The 19293-nt window shown below is 43.7% G+C and overlaps 1 protein-coding gene across 1 annotated transcript in view; it reads left to right on the top strand.

Moving 5' to 3' along the window:
• The window catches only part of LOC137562603 (complement C3-like), a 168623-nt gene that overhangs the window by 63909 nt on the left and 85421 nt on the right, over positions 1-19293 (top strand). The window contains exons 15-22 of the mRNA XM_068274107.1: positions 1516-1645; positions 4114-4182; positions 8008-8211; positions 8384-8537; positions 11569-11654; positions 13238-13377; positions 16564-16776; positions 17581-17647. Of these exons, the coding sequence (XP_068130208.1) occupies positions 1516-1645; positions 4114-4182; positions 8008-8211; positions 8384-8537; positions 11569-11654; positions 13238-13377; positions 16564-16776; positions 17581-17647 (1063 nt within the window). The remainder of the gene's footprint in view (positions 1-1515; positions 1646-4113; positions 4183-8007; positions 8212-8383; positions 8538-11568; positions 11655-13237; positions 13378-16563; positions 16777-17580; positions 17648-19293) is intronic.

Here is a 19293-nt window from a genome sequence, read left to right as displayed (position 1 = left end):
TACAAGTTAAAACTACCATATAGAGGGGGGAGTGGGCCTGCATCAGTGATCAACCTCCAGAATGGGAACCATGGCCAGTAGCGCTCCACAACTCGCAGTCACACTGGATACAGCTGTTTCTGAGCTGCAAGCAAACCTTATGCTCCAAATAGAGGTTGTGTCACAACACGTTTCGGGAGATGCCCCCTTCATCAGGTGACTGATTGATTGATTGATTGATTTTTATACAGAGCTACATACATAAGTTCCTATCATGCCACTGGGGGGGGTGCCATCTTGTGGCAAAAAAGGAGAAAGCACCCTTCCAATTAAATACGTACTCCCACTTCATTTACAATTATTAACACTAATGTTTGTACTAATTAAAACTTTACTTTGTTTTAAAACAAAGGAAAATAGCAAAGGAAAATAATTGGGATGCGCTGGAGCCTATATATTCACTGACCCTTCTTTGGAGGGGGAGCCACCCACTGTCACAACGACCAAGAGTAAAACAACTTACAGGGGGTGTCTTCAAAACAGTAACAAAATTTATTAGAACATCATATACACCTTCATAACATTGCCCCTATCCCCCCTTAAAAACACGGCCGTGTTTACCAAACGTCAGCTGACACCACACATTCAACTTCAGCACTACTAGGCAGCCTCAATTGCTAGCATACTATTCCCTATATCCAGGGTTTAGGGTGGCTCTCTTAATTCTCAAACAAATGGTATATGAGATTACTGTCACTTGATTGCAACAACTCAAACTGATGTATGTCATGCAGCGGATGCACTGGGGGAGTGATTTAACCAGCTTCAATGTAACATGAATTCAACGATTCCTTCGATTGTAAGTATAGACAATACTTCAATCAATGTCCCAACCTCTGGTTATAGATTGTATGGTATCCGGGTAGGCTCATCACCACCTTATGACTTCCATCATGCTCATCACAGGGTCACATGCAAGGAATTCCATATACTGCCTTTATCTTGGAGTTTGAGCTTTAACACAGCTATTGCATGTGGTGTCACATTACCACAACTCCAAACACAGACTTGATTAACCAGTCACATATAAAGCTTGTCATGCAAAGCAAACATACAGCTGCGGACAAACAGCACTGCCCTGCGGGCTCTCACCACCGCTTGTTGCCGTGTTACTGGCCGCCTTGTTGCCCTGCGTCACAGTTCCAGACTCCGCTGCTGCGTATTACCATCTAGCGATTGCATATACTTGTTGAGACTCCAGTTTTAAAACACCCAGAAAAAACATTGCAGCCGGCAGATCAGCAGCTGAACCACGCAGGAAACATGCAGCTCCGCCCTCCATGTGGACAAGCCCTAACTTCCGCAATAAAAGATATTTTGTAGCTGGGTTCACAGTCCCCTCCCCACCAATAATGTCATCATATTTATTTATAGATTTTTTTTCCCGAGCGCTGTAAATGGCATTGTAGGACCTCCCATTGTTTGATGTCATCTATCTGATGAATATTTGTGCGCTGACCAGAGGTTTCTCGTCAGGTTTGGGAAGAGGTGGAGCGGAGCGACCTTGGCTGTACGCCCGGCGGAGGCAGCAACAGCGCAGGGGTGTTTACCGACGCCGGACTGTCTGTGCAATCCACTATGGGTTTGTCCAATCCCACGCGGAAAGGTAAGCAGGATTGTCACTATCAAAATCAAATTTTAACAGCAACTGGTCTAAGTGTATTAAGTGATAAAGATGCTAATCCTGTATTCAAAACTTGTAAAACTTTTTTTGCTGTTGTGGTTAGGAGTTATCACATACATTAGGAGTACTGGCCCTTTAATTGCCATTGCCATTGGCTGGCAAAACAGTTGGATGCTGGGGGGGACTTTTTATCTAAAATATATTCCTCATGGGTCATCATGGGTACAAGTCAAAACATTTTGCAAAAAGACCTTATAGTTTTTGAGAAACTCGATTTTAAAAATGCAAGTTAAAAGTGGTTTTTAAACTTAGAAAAATGACAGTTTAAAACCATTTTTCTTTGCATCTTTAAAATCGAGTCACAAACTACAAGGTCTTTTTGAAAAATTATTTTTGTGACTTTTACCCACTATTCTGCTTAACATATGTAGCAATTTTGGTAGCAATAGCATGTATGGGGGCTTTGCTATTTACCTCTGAAGTTAGCACAAAATTATGCGAAATTTTGTGACAATTACATGAAATTTTGAAATACTACTATGACATATGAAATCAATTACGATTTTTTCCGAAATTTTGAATTACAATTACGATGCGTAATTGCAAAATTTCGGCCCACCACTGTTCAGTGGGAGTCTCTGAAGACTCTGGATCGAGGGCGGGTTACGAATACACAATCAGCAAAAATAGAGTGACGATGGAAATTATGTCAGGATTAGCTTAGTTATGAATTTCGATGCAAAATTATGATAATGCAAAATGTGTGATCCTCACTAGTCCTTGTAACGATTGGGTGCTGCAACTCAGACATCTGATTGTAGGTGATCTGCAGTATCACCAATAATACAGACACTATACCTTAACTTGTGGTGATCTGCAGAATCACCAATAATGCAAGTATAGCTGGTAGAGATACTGACAGAGTTGTGTATTAGTGCAACCGTAACTTTAATAGTAGAGAGGAACTTTACCAGTGGAGCTGGTAAAGTACTATCAGTACACTGACTGTATATACTAGCACAGACCTTTCCAAAGGGCTGGAATAGGTACAAACAGTGAGAGAATAGGAAAATACAGACTAGTCCTTCACCAGAGAGGCTGGCCAGGTACTAGTAGTGAAAGTGACTGTATAGACTTGATCAGACCTTTCCAAAGGAGCTGGAAAGGTGCTATCAGTCAATAATGGAGCAATAAGAAACTATCTCCCCAGAGAAGCTGGTGAGACAATAGTACATACCAGTGGCGAGGGCCCACTGGTGAGTAGAGAGGTCAGACAGGCTAGGTTCGGCAAGAGAGAGGTAAGTATCAGTACAGAATTGTAAGACAGAAGAGTAATCAGTAATCAGGCAGAGTTCGGCAACTAATCAGATAGGCAGAAGTACAGAAGCATTAAGCAGGAAGCAAGGTCAGAGGTATAGCCAGAATCATACACAGGTAACCAAATACAATATAACAACAATCCTAGTCTTGGTGTGAAGTCCTTGGTTTCAACACCTGGCACTAGTCTAAGGTCTAAACGCTCACACAAAGTATTCACGACAGCAGACAGGGAACGAATGAAGATGGAGGCTTAAGAAGCGGAGGCACGCTTCCAGCCACTCCCACCATCTGCCAACCGACCGGCAGGTTAGCTGACGCGCCTTCTGCCCGCATAAAGGTCCTGTCGAGACAGAAACCCTATGAGCTGGAGATAACATCGTTCCCGGCGTGCTAGACGCCAAGGGAACGGATAATGCTTGAGAGCCAGGGAGAGAGGCGGCTGCAGACCCCCCGTGCGAGTCAGCAGCCGCCAGATCCATGCTTGTTACAGTCCTGTATGCAAACTGAAAACTAAAAAGCAGAGCTCCAGGCAAGTATATAGATATACAGACCAACATTCATTACACGTGGAATGTCTTTCTTCATAAATGATCTGTCATTCTCTCTAGCCAGCCCCCTAATTCAAGTCTAGACAGCCTACAGGAACACTGCAACTGCTAAAATGTCCTTACACGTCTGAACTCCAGCAGAACCAGATAGGTGAAGAAATGCTGGGCGGGGCCATGTAGAGTAGCAGCACACTGATGAGTTAATAAGGGTTTTTTTTTAGCGGCAAGGGCAGTGCAAGGGTGGTACGGAGGGGGGGGGGGGTTGTTAGGCATCCATAGAGAGAGGAAAAATAGGGTTTGGTAAAGCGTTAGTAGAATATCAGTAAAAATTACTGATATTCTACTCTCATCTCATATTACCCATTGCCACACTACTCTGCCGAACATTATGAGTGGTACTGCTCATTGCAGTTCATTGCATTGAAAAAGGCCTTTAGTACGCACCAGATTTAGGTCATTCTGCTACCTGTGATCTAATAGGTCTGTTTGATTTTCGATGTACACTGAAAAGGGGGGAGGGTGTTTTACAGACACCTGAGATCACTCTTCGATGGTTGCCATTAATCATTATATATTTTGCAGAGCTGCACTGTGAGGAAGTCGCGAGAAAGAGACGCTCGGCAGAAGCTGAAGCACGGAAAAGAGAAAAGGGTATTTATCTAACACTAATGATACTCTCCAAACTCCAGGTCTCCCTACAAGTGCTTAACATGGACTTCTAGAAATATCCAAGACAAAATGTAAAAATCTCGGGTATACAGTCGCTGTTGTAAAATAGAATGGATGATTAGACACATTGCTGACTGAATGTTACAGAAATGACTCCTCCTCTCTTCTAGCAGAGCCAACCAAATAAACGTGTATGTCTTACTCTGCTATGGTATTACTTGAGCAGGGTGCTGTTGACTTCCATGGTTCTTGTAGGCTATCTCATAATACGGAGTCATAGTGCCTACTGGTTTTACCACGGTGTCCCACAAGCGTCAATAGGCCACCACCAGCACTTTTGGTCTGGATTTTTGACTTATTTGCTGCAGGTAACCAACAGGTCCTGGCCTCTAAGATTGCCATACCAGCGCCTGGGAGAACAGGTGACAAGGCAATGAGGAAAGATCTGGACCATGTCAACTAGACAGGCCAAGGTCAGAGCTGGAGGATACTTGGTTAGACAAAGTAACAAGCTTAGGTCAGAGCTGGTGGATATCAGGCTTAGACAAAGGCTTTGATTCACTAGGGCTGTTCAGTAGAAGAAAAAAAACAAAAAACACAGGTTGGTAAAAATACCATATTTGGTATGTTATACTTGTTTTTCAAATTCACAAAGATTTCCACACATATGGGAATTGTTTGGTAATATACGTATCAAAAATGATGCTATAATTCACGAAGACCTGCTCTGTAATGTAGAAGTCTCATCAGCTGTGGATTGTAGAGGTCTCTGCAGCAAGCTATGATTCTTCCCCTACAAGTGGTCTGCATAAGCCAATCCTGCTTCAGTCTTATGAGTAAAAAGCTTCCTTCATCCCTTTAGATGTGCATGCATGCCACATGAGGGCCCTCTTCTGTGTATCAGTGTATAGAGCTGCACATCTAAAGGGATACAGAAAAGCCTCTTTGAATGTCTCCTTCTCTTGTTCTTGTGTTTGTTTGTTTCTTTTTTACTTTCTGATGTCCCGCTCACCAGTGCATCGGATTAAATGGAGTGAGTAGCAAGACTGTGTGGCTCTTCCTATTGGTTGTCTCCTTTATCTGTCCAGTTTACTGAATGCAGATTGCTAGTTACCTACAGCTCCAGGCTTGTCTTAAAGAAAACCTGAACTGAAAATTAAAAGTCAAAATCAGCATACACAAGTCATACTTACCTTCCATGTAGTCTACTCCTCAGTGTCATTCTCCTGTCCCGCGTCCTGTTTGTTCACTGTGATCAAGGGAATTTTCTGTCCTCCATTTTGAAAATGGTCATTACCCATAACAGCTTTCTGGTCAGCACACAGTTAAACTAATACATTGCCCACTTGAGCCATAGGGAAACATGGACATTACCTGGTACATCAGTTTTCCTCTCAGCTATAACTGACAATAACTGATATATAACTGACAGCAACTGATATATTTCAGTTCTGACAAAATATTGTCAGAACTGGAAGGGATAATTGTCAGAAGAAAATGGTGAGCTTCTGAGAGGAACTGATGGCAAGGTAACTATGTAATGTTCATTTGAAGTTACCTCGTGTTTATTTTAAATATTTTTACTCAGTACAGGTTCTCTTTAAATACTGAATATTTTTAGCCTGGTCTAATCTTTGTAAATTGACATTAATTGTGGTATATACTGCACAAGTCCATCATTTACCTCACTAGTCTGTATGGCTGATGTTGTGTTGAAACCCCTCCCACCGTGTGATGTCAGGGAGAGGAAAGATTTCACAATGGGCAAACACTGACTAAAACATTTATAGATAATTATTGTAAAAATTAAGCACTTTTTCATTATGTTATTTTCACTGGAGTTGCTCTTTAAGTCAGAACTGGAAAGGCTCAGAGGATAGCCTCGGGCTAGACTCTCTAACACTGCTACTCCCTACTCAGTGCACCCTAGTGGCTGCAGCTCAAGCGCTTTAAGTCTGCCAGGAGAAAAGCGCTATATAAATGTTATTATGTCTTGTCTAATGTGCCCATGAACTGACAGATCAGCAGCAATATGTTTCTCCACAGCTTTTATGTGCACAGATCAGTATCTTGATGCCCTTATATGCCCTGATAAGTCTTTAAAGTGGTATGAAACAACATTTCCTCTTTGCTCTGAGAAAAAATTGTAGCAAAACAGCATTCAAACAGTTAAACACAGCACTTTGTCTCTTTAGTGAAAAGCGCCTTCCTCCATTGGGCAGCTTCTGGCTGCATCTGAAGAGGCGATAACCTTATCTTTTGTTCACATTCCTTTCTCATATGCATTTAGTAAACATTAGAAAAACTGCCGAAACTGAGCTGCACTGAGCTGAGAAGCAGAAGAGCTGAGAAGTGATCACCAGATGGATTTTAATATATAACCACAGCAGCTATGCAATAAAATGCAATGGCAGCATTCAGAGCAGATAAACTGTACTTTGGGAATTTGTAATTTGTAGACAGACAATATTACTTGCGCACAAAAGCAAATATAACTTTTACAGTTATATTAAAGTGAGTGTTTACCAATTTAAAAATAAAAAAGTCGGATACTCACCTAAGGAGAGGGAAGGCTCGGTCCTAATGAGCCTTCCCTCTCCTCTCCCGGTGCCCGGTCCCGCGCAGGATCCCCGTGGCAGTATTCGAACAGTTCGGTCAAATACTGCCACTTCCGCATGCCGAAGGGTGCTTTCGGAAGCCTTCGGGAGCACTCGGGCTCCCGAAGACGGGCCGCTCCTTACTACGCATGCGCGAGCGCCCTCTATGATGCACTCGCACGTGCGTAGTATGGAGCGGCCCGTCTTCGGAAGCCCGAGTGCTCCCGAAGACCTCCGAAGCCCCTGCGGCGGCGGACGCGAACGGAGGAGCCAGCGCAGCACCGAGGGCACCGGGAGAGGAGAGGGAAGGCTCATTAGGACCGAGCCTTCCCTCTCCTTAGGTGAGTATCTGACTTTTTTATTTTTAAACTAGTACCCATTGGCTTTAAGTAGGAAAACACATTTTTATAGAATGTTATGTCAGAGTTTGAGCCCACTTTAAGGCATGCATGGGGAGTGGCATTCTCCAGTGTGTACAAATGTACATGCCAACCCAGCCATAGTAATGCACAAACATGGCAATCAAGGGCATTAGTACACGAAAAGGGATGCACATGCACAGAACACGACAATTAAACCGAGAGACAGGAGGTGGAGAGTAAGTATGTATGACAGTTATAAATAAGAGTGTTTTTACCCATGCAGTCCGCCTTGTAAAAAAAAAAATCAATTCAGTTCAAAATGTGGTTCAAAAAATGTAACCGAGCACCATTTTTAGCACCCAGGGCATCAAGGCCCTATTAAAAACACAGACTAACAATGTGGCTCATTACTAAATACCTTTCATTTTACCTCATCTTTTTACATTTAAGGATTAATTACAGACAGTATTTTTCTACTTCCTCTGTCCACAAGCAGACACAAGCCAAAGGAAATGGAAGGTAGATGAGGACTCTTCTAATTAGACTTAATTGCCCAGGAGCTAAAATCAAACAAATCCATTCAGCATTAGGGTGGAGGAGGTGGAAGACTGTGCTTGAAAGAGATAAGATAAGTCACACTTGATGAACTTCACACTAACCCTGGAGATAATGGCAGTGAAAAGGGAGGGGAGGGGGGAGTCGATAACTTCTCAAACATGGCAGCTCTTTCAGCTATTTGAATCCAGGAGCTGCTATGATCCCTTTAAATACTTGTGTAGTACGACTATGGTTTGACAACTTATAATACTCAATAACTCCTTGGTGTTTATTCTTACTTGTAAATGCAGCACAAGAGTATAAGGACCCCAATCTACGCAAGTGCTGTGAGGACGGGATGAAGGAGAACCCCATGGGCTACACTTGCCAGCAGAGGTTTGAGTACGTCCTACAACAAGGAGAGTGCGCAGGAGTCTTCCTGGAGTGCTGCAAGTTCGTATTTGAGCCGCAGACGATCCGCAGAAAGAAGCCACAGCGTGGAAGACCCTCAGTTTGTAAGTAATACAGCTTCTACGTAATGTACTTTATTTACTGGAGCCAGTTTGCTATTAGAAGCCACAGTACAACCTATAGTCTCAGAGTCGGCTTACAGTAGTATAAGGGTGGCCAAACTACTTTAACAATCTGCTTTTCTTACATTCTGATATTCCGCCTCTGTCTTTTCAGTCCGTCCAGGTTCATCAATCGTAGATGCCTCAGAAGCCTTTAAGACAAGTGAAGATGATTACATATCCATGGGTGACTTCCAATCGCGAAGTGTGTTTCCTGAGAGCTGGATGTGGAAGATTGAAAAGCTGCCCGACAAAGCTGATGCGAATGGGTATATCGATGTAGTGACGGGTTTTGCCTCTAGATGGCAGCAGAGAGGAATATAGGAATGGCTATTATACTCTACAACAGGGGTGCCCACACTTTTTCGGCTCGCGAGCTACTTTAAAATGTGCCGAGGCCAGGAGATCTACCAACGTTTTAAATGCTAATCACGCCCCCCGCCCGCCCCGCATAGGTTAGCCAGGTATATGTACCTGCAGCATAGGTTACATGCCCTCAGTATAGGTTAGCCAGGTATATTGGCCCTCAGTATAGGTTAGCCAGGTATATGGGCCCTCAGTATAGGTTAGCCAGGTATATGTGCCTGCAGCATAGGTTAGCCAGGTATATGGGCCCTCAGTATAGGTTAGCCAGGTATATGGGCCCTCAGTATAGGTTAGCCAGGTATATGGGCCCTCAGTATAGGTTAGCCAGGTATATGGGCCCTCAGTATAGGTTAGCCAGGTATATGGGCCCTCAGTATAGGTTAGCCAGGTATATGGGCCCTCAGTGTAGGCTAGCCAGGTATATGGGCCCTCAGTATAGGTTAGCCAGGTATATGTGCCTGCAGCATAGGTTAGCCAGGTATATGGGCCCTCAGTATAGGTTAGCCAGGTATATGGGCCCTCAGTATAGGTTAGCCAGGTATATGGGCCCTCAGTATAGGTTAGCCAGGTATATGGGCCCTCAGTATAGGTTAGCCAGGTATATGGGCCCTCAGTATAGGTTAGCCAGGTATATGGGCCCTCAGTGTAGGCTAGCCAGGTATATGGGCCCTCAGTATAGGTTAGCCAGGTATATGGGCCCTCAGTATAGGTTAGCCAGGTATATGGGCCCTCAGTATAGGTTAGCCAGGTATATGTGCCTGCAGCATAGGTTACATGCCCTCAGTATAGGTTAGCCAGGTACAGTATATGGGCCCTCAGTATAGGTTAGCCAGGTATATGGGCCCTCAGTATAGGTTAGCCAGGTATATAAGCCCTCAGTGTAGGTTAGCCAGGTATATGGGCCCTCAGTGTAGGTTAGCCAGGTATATGGGCCCTCAGTATAGGTTAGCCAGGTATATGGGCCCTCAGTATAGGTTAGCCAGGTACAGTATATGGGCCCTCAGTATAGGTTAGCCAGGTATATGGGCCATCAGTATAGGTTAGCCAGGTATATGGGCCATCAGTGTAGGTTAGCCAGGTATATGGGCCCTCAGTATAGGTTAGCCAGGTATATGGGCCCTCAGTATAGGTTAGCCAGGTGTATGGGCCCTCAGTATAGGTTAGCCAGGTATATGGGCCCTCAGGCCTAGTGCACACCAGAGCATTTCGGCTGCGGTTTGCGATCCGCTTGGGTAATGTATTTCAATGGGCTGGTGCACACCAGAGCGGGAGGCGTTTTGCAGAAACGCATACTCCCGGGCTGCTGCAGATTTTGGATTGCGGAAGCGTTTCTGCCTCAATGCGTTTTTTGTTACAGTAGCTGTTCAGTAACACCTTTACTGTAACAATACATGAAATCTACTACACCAAAAACGCTTACCAAAACCGTAAAATGCTAGCTGAAACGCTACAGAAAAAGAAGAAAAAGCGTTTCAAAATCTGCTAGCATTTTGCGAATCTGCTAGCGGTTTTTGGTGTGCACCAGGCCCCAGTGTAGGTTTGTCAGGTATATGGGTCCTCAGTGTAGGTTAGCCAGGTGTATATGGGCCCTCAGTGTAGGTTAGCCAGAAATATGGGCCCTCAGTGTAGGTTAGCCAGGTATATGGGCCCTCAGTGTAGGTCAGCCAGGTATATGGGCCCTCAGTATAGGTCAGCCAGGTATATGGGCCCTCAGTGTCGGTTAGCCAGGTATATGGGCCCTCAGTGTAGGTTAGCCAGGTATATGGGCCCTCAGTGTAGGTTAGCCAGGTATATGTACCTGCAGCGTAGGTTAGCCAGGTCCTCTGGACTCCTGGAACGCTCTGGGACTGGCAGGAAGGCCGCTGGCCAATAAGGATGCAGGGGAGAAGAGGCGGCGAGGAGAGAGGCGGCGCGGCCGCTACGTCATGGCTGGGGGCAGCGCCGGGCATGTTACAAGCACGCACGTTGCAGGCTGCCTGCCGCCGCCCCCGGCCATGACGTAGCGGCCGCGCTGCCCCTCCTTCCCTTATTGGCCAGCGTCCGGCAGCTAAACATAATGAGCTGCTGGCCGCAACATTTAATGAGATGCGGCCGAGAGGCCGCGTTCTACTGAGAAGGCGGTTGCGATCTACCGGTAGATTGCGATCGACCTATTGGGCAGCCCTGCTCTACAAGATTATAGGCGCCCAGTATATATGAAAACCTTCAAGTGTCTATATCTATACGATGTCTATGACATAGACATCCTAGAAAAGGCTTTTGTATATACTGGGCACCTCCAGCCTGTTACTATAATATAGTTTAGACCTCCACAGGAGGTAATAGCTAGCTTTTTTAGATTTTGAAACTTTGAAGATTCCACAGAGCGACCATCCAGATTTTTGAACCGACCTGCAGAACCGAGCAGGAACAGTTAATTTCCCAAAGCCCTAAACGGTGCTTGCAGAGTGTAAAACATACTGATTGTACTTTTCCTTAATTAATCAATTACTGCACCATTGGGCCCCCGGTCTCTCTGTTTAAAGGAAACCGGAGATGGGGAGAAAAAACATTTTTATACATACCTGGAGCTTCCACCAACCCCTTTGTGGCTGATCACTCCCTCGCCCTCTCCCTCGACCTCTCTGATCCCCCGCTGGGCAGCCTGGTAGATCTCAGAAGTCATGCTTAGCCATGTCAGGATGCGTTCAATGACAGTACCGTGATGTATTGTTGGGTTTTAAATGCCTGTCCATATCTGATGCACTAAAAGCTATGTTTTATTGGATATTACCGGATGCACTGTTTAATGCTATTATATATAAAGAGGGGACATAATACTGATGCAATTTACGATCTGTTTAACAACATTTTTTGATTAGACAGAATCATTACAAGATGAAAATGTTCTGTTCATTTTTCACTAAACAAAGTCCTCCCTTCCCCCTCTTACAGGTTTGCATCAAAAACCTTCACCGCCCATTTGAAGGATTCCATCACAACTTGGTCATTCCAGGCAATCAGCCTCTCAGATTCTTCAGGTATTTGGAAAAAGTACAAAGACCTCTTTCACATTCCAGTATGCATGTGTATAGTTCCCGACTGTCCCTTTTTCAGAGAGACAGTGCCTCTTTGGGAACTAAATCCCTCCATCCTATATTATTTCTCATTTTCCCGCCCATTTGTGGATGGGCGGGAACATTGCAGCAAGCCTGACTTTTCCTAAAAGTTGAATTTTACAAGGGGTGATTATGGGACCTGGGGGGAACGAGGAAAGGAAAGGACAACACATAGAGGATAAATCATGAACAAACCTCTGCGCTTACGTTCGGTAGATCTGCCTGGGGTTAGGTGTTCTTTAAGAAAGCTAAAAGAAAAACAAACTACAAGTCTCGCAGAGAGAACAGTGGTCTCAATCTTCCTGAGAGCGATAGGGCTGGTGCAGGCCGATATTTACATCACAAGAGCCTATAGGCACAGATGCCCTTGCACCCTAGACTTCCCCCTCCACAAACCTACAACCCCCACCAAACTGCACCGCAAGTGTGCTGGCTGGCCCAGCTCTCACTTCTTACTTACTTCCCCTGCCTGGTGTAGGTAGCTACAGGTGCCCCTTAGTATTAGGTAGCCAGAAGTACCCTTAGCAGTTAGTATTAAGTAGCTAAAGGTGTCCCAAAGTATTAGGTAGCTAGAGGTGGACCCCACTGAAAAGAGATCTCGTCAGTGGAATGCCAAGAGCCGGGTGAGTAACATCTCATTTACACCATGCTCAGGACTCTGCATAGGGTAAAAGGAAGAGAGGCAATCAGGAGGCACAAGCCTACAGTGCCTTATGGAAAATCTGCCCCTGGGCTGGTGGCAGACTGGCAGCCAAGGTTGGGAACTCCCACTCCCACATTGAAGTTGGTTGCAGTAGTAGTCTTTATTTTTTCACAAAGTGATGAAGGAAGTAGGGATGGTCGTAGTCAGCCAACTTCACTACGCTGGAACTACGCGTAGTTCTTCGCAAACTACGGTTTCTAAATCAGAAACTTCGCTATGTTTGCATTTCGTAGACTACGCGTTAAAATACGGTAGCTTCGCGTAGTGCGAAGTGTAGTGTATGCGGACGCTTATGCCCTTATGCGGAAAAATTTCCGCAATAATCCACTAAATATGCATTTGGGTGAACTAATATATGCGTACATTCCAACTTCCAATGCGGAATTGTATACGTATAGAATGGCAATACTATTTCTGGGCATGCGCAATGATCCCTATAGACGCAGTTACCGCACGCGTAGTTGACTTCGCAATACATACGTCAACTACGCGTAGCGGGTGAAGCTTCGAATGGCGGTATTACGACTACGCGGAAATACGTACGCAATGTTTTTAAGCTTCGTCTATGAACTACAATGCGTAGTTGCGGACTACGGCGCGTAGATTCTCACTGGCGTAGTTTATGAGCAACCCTAGAAGGAAGTTTTATTCTGATCTGTTGTGGTTGGTCATCTTTAGGAGGAGGGGGATACGCACCTGTGATCACCAGGTTGGAAACTGGTTGGAGAATAAAATGATTACGTAAACATAACATTTTTTTTAGTAAAGTCCATCCCGTTTAAACCTAATCTTCTATCTGCAGGTATTTGTGTTGCTAAACCCTTTGAATTGTTAGTGAAGAAACATTTCTTCATCGATCTACGTCTCCCATTTTCTGTTGTGCGCAATGAGCAGGTGGAGATCCGAGCCGTTCTTTACAGTTACGTAGAAGAAGAAATTGAGGTACTGGTATTGAAAGGGCATAACGGTTTACCGTTGCTACTATAAGTAGTGATGATCGTAATGTGCTAATTTAGTGTAATTTTGGCAATTACGATTATGATCGTAATGGAAAAAATGTCATCACAAAAAATTGCGTGGAATTTCACATAATTTCAATCATACACACATTTTCATAATCACAATTGTTTTCACGGTTACGTGTTCAGAATCGCACAAAATTTCCAAACTGTGAGTATTTTTCAGGACAAATTGTTATGTAAAACACAAAATTACAATTTTGCGTTACGTGTAATTTTGTAATTTAATGTAATTTTCTTGTTTTACAAGAAATTAAGAAATTACAAATAACACAAAATACATTTTCGCAATTACAAGTGTTTTCATGGCGAAACTTTCAGAGTTGTAAACATTTTTTAAATTATGAGTATTTTTCAGGACAAATTTTCATGTAAAACACACAATTACAAATTTTGTGTTACCTATCATTTTGTAATTTCATGTAAATTACGAGTAACACGAAATTAAACAGAAAATTACGATTTAACATAAAATTATGATAAAATGAAGAATACTGAAATTACGAATGACCAATTTTTTGTTAATTACAAATTACAATTTCATTTTGTAATTGCAAATTTAGTGTCGTAATTACGAAAAATACAAAATTTCGTCTTGTCACTAACTATTGGCCAGTTGGGGGCTTCTGAAGGAATGTGAAAGAAGAAAACCATTGAAGGTGTTCATTTACAGTGGTCATGCAGAGGATCGATTCTTGGCAACATTCGTTTACTGATGCGCCAGTGATCAGTTGACTCTCAAAACCCTAATTAAAAAACTTCAATTTGCTTTGATGCAGTTTGTCAACATAGAACGAGAACGCTATCAACATCCTGAAGGTGGCCACACATAAGATAGGGATCTATCTAACTGGCAATAGTGTCGCTCGCAGATTTTCACCAAAGTGATTTTCTCATCGAAAATGGCATTTTCGATTTTGTGAACATTCTTGTGAAAATACATTGGCCTTGATTCACTAAAGGGTGCTAAGTGTTAGCACGCCAGTGAAAAAGCACTTAGGACGCGAAAACGGCTGCTTCGCGCGCTAATACATGCAAAGTTTAGCGATGCGCTGTGTGCGCGAAGCGTTGCACCATTCGCGTGCTAAGCGTACTTAGCACGCGAACAGTGCAATGTTTCACGTGCGATGTTTCGCACACACCGTGCAACATTGCACCGCGCAGTGCTAAACTTTGCGTGCAATCTGTAACAGCTTTAGACGTGCAAACGTGCAAACTACTTAGCACCCTAGTTTGCACGTCCAAAGCTGTTAGGCGTGCTAACTAGGTTAGCATGCCTTTGTGAATCAAGCCCATTGTATTTTCACAATATGGCGAAAATTCGCTAAAACTCAAAAATGTTATTTTTCAGTGAAAATCATTATTTTAGTGCAAACACTCAAAATATCAACACAAACTTATCACAAAATGATTTTTGATGGTATTTTCGCCCAAAAGTCAAATTTAACAAATGAGTGTGAAAACATTAACATCAACATTTTCACTCAATGCTGCTGGTCAATCTGGAGGCACATTGAGTGATTGCCTACCCGTACACTGTACACCGATTTCCAATACCAAACCCCCCCACCCTTGTGCAGTTTTGAAGGCTTACAGAAATCCTGGCCTCCTCCGATCACTCAGCGTCACTGCGAGTGCCTGCTGCACCAAATGATACCGGGGCATGTATTGATGCTGGACACTGAAGGGAGGCCAGGATTTGCCACAGCATGGCTAGTAAGTCTTCAACACTGCACAGGGGCGGGAAGAGGGGTGGCATGTACACTTGCGGGGGCATCGTCGGCTGTTGGGCTGCGCACATCATCGAGCGCTTGCTACTGAGATTTTTCAGTATTCCCAATCAATACTTTCAAACAATTTCAGCCAGAAATTGTTCCAGTTGATCAGGTGGCCATGTTGCGTTATTCATTCTTTTCTGGTGCGAAAAAATTCCTGCAAATAATGTATGGGCACACTTATAGAGTCATTAGGCAATACAGTACTAGCAGAGGATAGCTTATTGATTGAGATCTGTTGGTGCAAGTTGGTGCTTTGATCGCTAATGAATTTATTTTCAGGGTAGACAACTATAAAGGTAGCCATACATCTAAAGATGATGGGCAGATTTGACCACGAGACAAACCTCTCTTTGATCAAATCTGATTCAAGAGAGATCTGTCAGACGCTCACACACCACAAGCAGATTCCCGATCAATTTTATGATGAAATTGATCAGGAATCGACCATGTGATGTCGCATCCGCCACCTCGCTGACCCACTCCCCCAATGTCAAATGTTCCAACCCCCCCAACCCCCCCCCCCCCACCTCCCAGGGCCCGGTGCACTATACTTTATCTGTTCGTATCCACCGCTGGCTCCTGGCTTCGTCCTCAATCTATACATGCACCCCACATGCAACGGGCACTGGGGTGGCATATTTGACATTAGGGGAGACAGCGTCGGGGGTTTCATTGCAGCCCGACATCTTGCAGCATGTCTGATCGACATACTTGGCTCGAAATTGGCACAGATTTTCATCCGATTTGATAATAACTATTGAGTCGGATAGTCGACTAGCGGCCACCAAGTCGATAGCTGTTTAGCCACCTTAATAACCTGTTCTTGGCTAACTTTAGGTTCACTTCTGAAGAAGGATCCTCTTTGGCTTTATAAGGTTCAAATGGTTTAATTCACACAACTTATATCATGACCTTACTTATTATTCCCCTACCCTCAACTATAAAAAGAGATCCTGAGATGAATGCCTATGCTGTATTTATTCTTACCTGGGGCTTCCTCCAGCCCCATGAGGTGCATGGGGTTGCTCCCTCAGTTCTGCTGATATTTCCTCCGGCAATTTGTCAGGCTGCGCTCTTCTGCGCATGTGTGGCTCAACCAAGCACGCACCCCCCCCCCCCCCCCCCCCATTGCACGTCGGGAGCGTTCTGCACCTGTGCCGTAGTACTGTGCAGCAGTTACTCTTTAACAAAAACTATGGGAAAGCCAAATGGCTGTAGTACTGGTCTTTGACATCGAGTAATTTTCAGGGTTCAACCTAAAGTGTTCTATATGTCCTCATGATGATGTCCCCTCTTATGCTTTAAACAGTTTGGACTGTCTCCTTCCGTAGGTTCTGGTAGATCTATACTACAATGAGAAGATGTGTAGCGCGGCAACCCGAGATGCTAATTTCCGTCAGAGGGTAACAATAGCACCTGGTGGAATCGTTGTTCTGCCATTTATCATTGTTCCTTTAGAGGTTGATGACTTAAAGATTGAAGTCAAAGCTACAGTCAAAGAACTCTTCATGACCGATGGAGTGGTCAAGCTGCTGAAGGTCGTGGTAAGTCCATCGGAAATCTGTCTCCAATACCAGTCACTGGTACAGTGCAAAACTAGGCCAGAAAATGTCATCTCTCACAACTTCCTAACTCGCATGTTACTAATTCTATTACACTTTGCTGCAGAGCAAACATTTTTTTTTACGGCAAACACACACAGTCCAAAAAAGTGTGAGGTAGCAGTTGTTTCTAAGCAGAGATGCCCTCAGGCATTAGGTAGCCAAAGGTGCCCCATAGTATGAGGTAGTCAGAGGTGCCGCCCAGTGTTAAGTAGCCAGAGGTGCTCTTAGTATTAGGTAGCCAGAGGTGCACCCACAATATGAGAAAGCCAGAGGTGACCCTCTAGTATTTGGTAGTCAAAGGTACCTCCAGTATTAGATAGCCCCCCCCCCCCAGTGTTAGATAGCTCCCAGTATAGGTGCCCTACTAGTATAGATACCATGATGTGTAGTCAGAGGTGTCCTCCCAGACTAGTGGTTGCAGGTAGTCAGATGTGAATAAAAACCGTTGTGAACCTGATTTGTAATTTGAAGTGGCAGCTTGGAATGGTCAAGATGTTAATAATTTGGATTTGATGCAAACTGTATGTGAATTGTATGCAATTCAATGCAGGATGTAAATTGACTGTCCCTAGTGACAACAGCTTGGGTCAGGACTTTTGCTCTCATTTAAGATCCGTTCACCTTGTTCAGGTTAGCTGGAGTGGGAAAAGACAAACACCTACAAAACACTTGAATTATAACTTTTTTCCTCAATTAACTCTTCCTTTAATCATCCCCATTTATTCTATATAATTTTCTTCCCAGCCCGAAGGCATGAGAATCATGAAAAGAATCCAAAGTGTCATCTTGGACCCACTACGATCGGCAGATGGTGAGTTCTGATAGACCAATGTCCCCTCCTGTGTTACTTACTCTAACTACTACACTCCACAGCTTTGTCTCTAAAGCTGTATTTCTGGTGTGGCTTGGGACAAGAAGGACTTTCCGGTAGTGTTGATTTTCAAATTCGGTAATATCTGCTTCAGAACCTGAATACACGCATTCAGCATGGAACAGCAGGACAGGTTCTTTAACTGGTGTTGAATGTGCGTGTTCGGTTTCCCGATCCCGAACCACGTACAGTATTAAACACGCACAGTATTGCCGAATTGGAACTCCAACACTAACTTTGGACTATGTTATGTCTAATGATAATAGTTAAATGTATTTTTAAAGAATAAGTTCAGCAAATGTAAAGGTGGAGGAGCACCCATGTAAACAGGACTTCGGTGTGCCCAATCCCAAGGTCACAGTACCAGTGACCACCAGCAGTCCAATGAGGCTGGCACCACCAATAGTTAAAAATGTTCTATATTTGAAGATCATTAAATGACATATAGTCAAAATAAAATGGCCAAGTTTGACACCTTTTTTTTCAAGCCATAAAGCCATTTATTTCCTTTTAAACAAAACCTTTTAAAAGAGCATTTATACTATTGGTGGTGCCAGCCTCATTGGACTGCTTAGAACATTTTTCGTTGCAACACCAAATTTGCAGTTACGACACAAAATTGTAATTTGTAATTATCAGGAAAGTCATAATTCATAAATTTCGTAATTTGTAATTTTATGTCATAAGTTTGTGTTAAATTGTAATTGCGTGTTTAATTTCGTGTTCCCTGTAATTTTGTAGTTTCTTGTAAAACATGAAAATTACATGAAATTACAAAATTATGGGTAACACGACATTGTAATTTCGAGTTTTACACAAAAATGACTCTAGAAAAAAAAATTGTAATTACAAAAATGTTAGTAATTACACAGCTAAATAAGTGTATAAGATACTTTATTTTATATCTAAATTAGGTAATTCAAGCAGACGTAACAAAGTGAACAACCCCCCTCTCCCCCCCCCCCCCTCCTCAAGAAAAAAAGACAGCATTGTGGTTGATATATGTAACGATTGGTGAAGCACAGAGAGGATCTGATTACCGGTGATCTGCAGTAGCACTGGGAATACAGATATATACCAGATTATAAGTGATCTGCAGTATCACCGATAATCCGATATACCAGCTAACCTCTGTTCACCTGAGTAGAGTGTAGTGTTTGGTGTAACAGTAACACTGAGAGGACTAGGCCTCAACGCAGTAAGGAGTACTGCACGAATTCCTTCCGAAGACCTGAACTCTCCAAGACGGGAGGAGTCAGGCTGAGAGTAGGAAGGATAGTCTGAAAGTGACACTCTGGAGGAAGTGTCACTAACAGGACGAGGAACCGCCTCCAATAGTAAGGTTGGTTCTCGAGGTCGGACAAGCCAGGTCTTAAACACACGGATAGATAAAGTACAGATTCAGAAGGCAGAGGCGGAGTCTAAGGTACAGGCAGGGTTCGGCAACAGGGTATCAGATATATCAAAGTACAAGATCAGGAGGCAGAAGCAGAGTCTAAGGACTAGCCAGGGTTCGGCAACAGAGTATCAGAATGGCGAGGCACAATATCAGAGTTCAGGAGGATAGTCAGGCAGGCAAAGGGTCA

The sequence above is a fragment of the Hyperolius riggenbachi genome, chromosome 3, assembly GCF_040937935.1.
Source record: "Hyperolius riggenbachi isolate aHypRig1 chromosome 3, aHypRig1.pri, whole genome shotgun sequence".
Classification (NCBI taxonomy): Eukaryota; Metazoa; Chordata; class Amphibia; order Anura; family Hyperoliidae; genus Hyperolius; species Hyperolius riggenbachi.
This window is presented reverse-complemented; position numbering and strand designations above follow the sequence as displayed.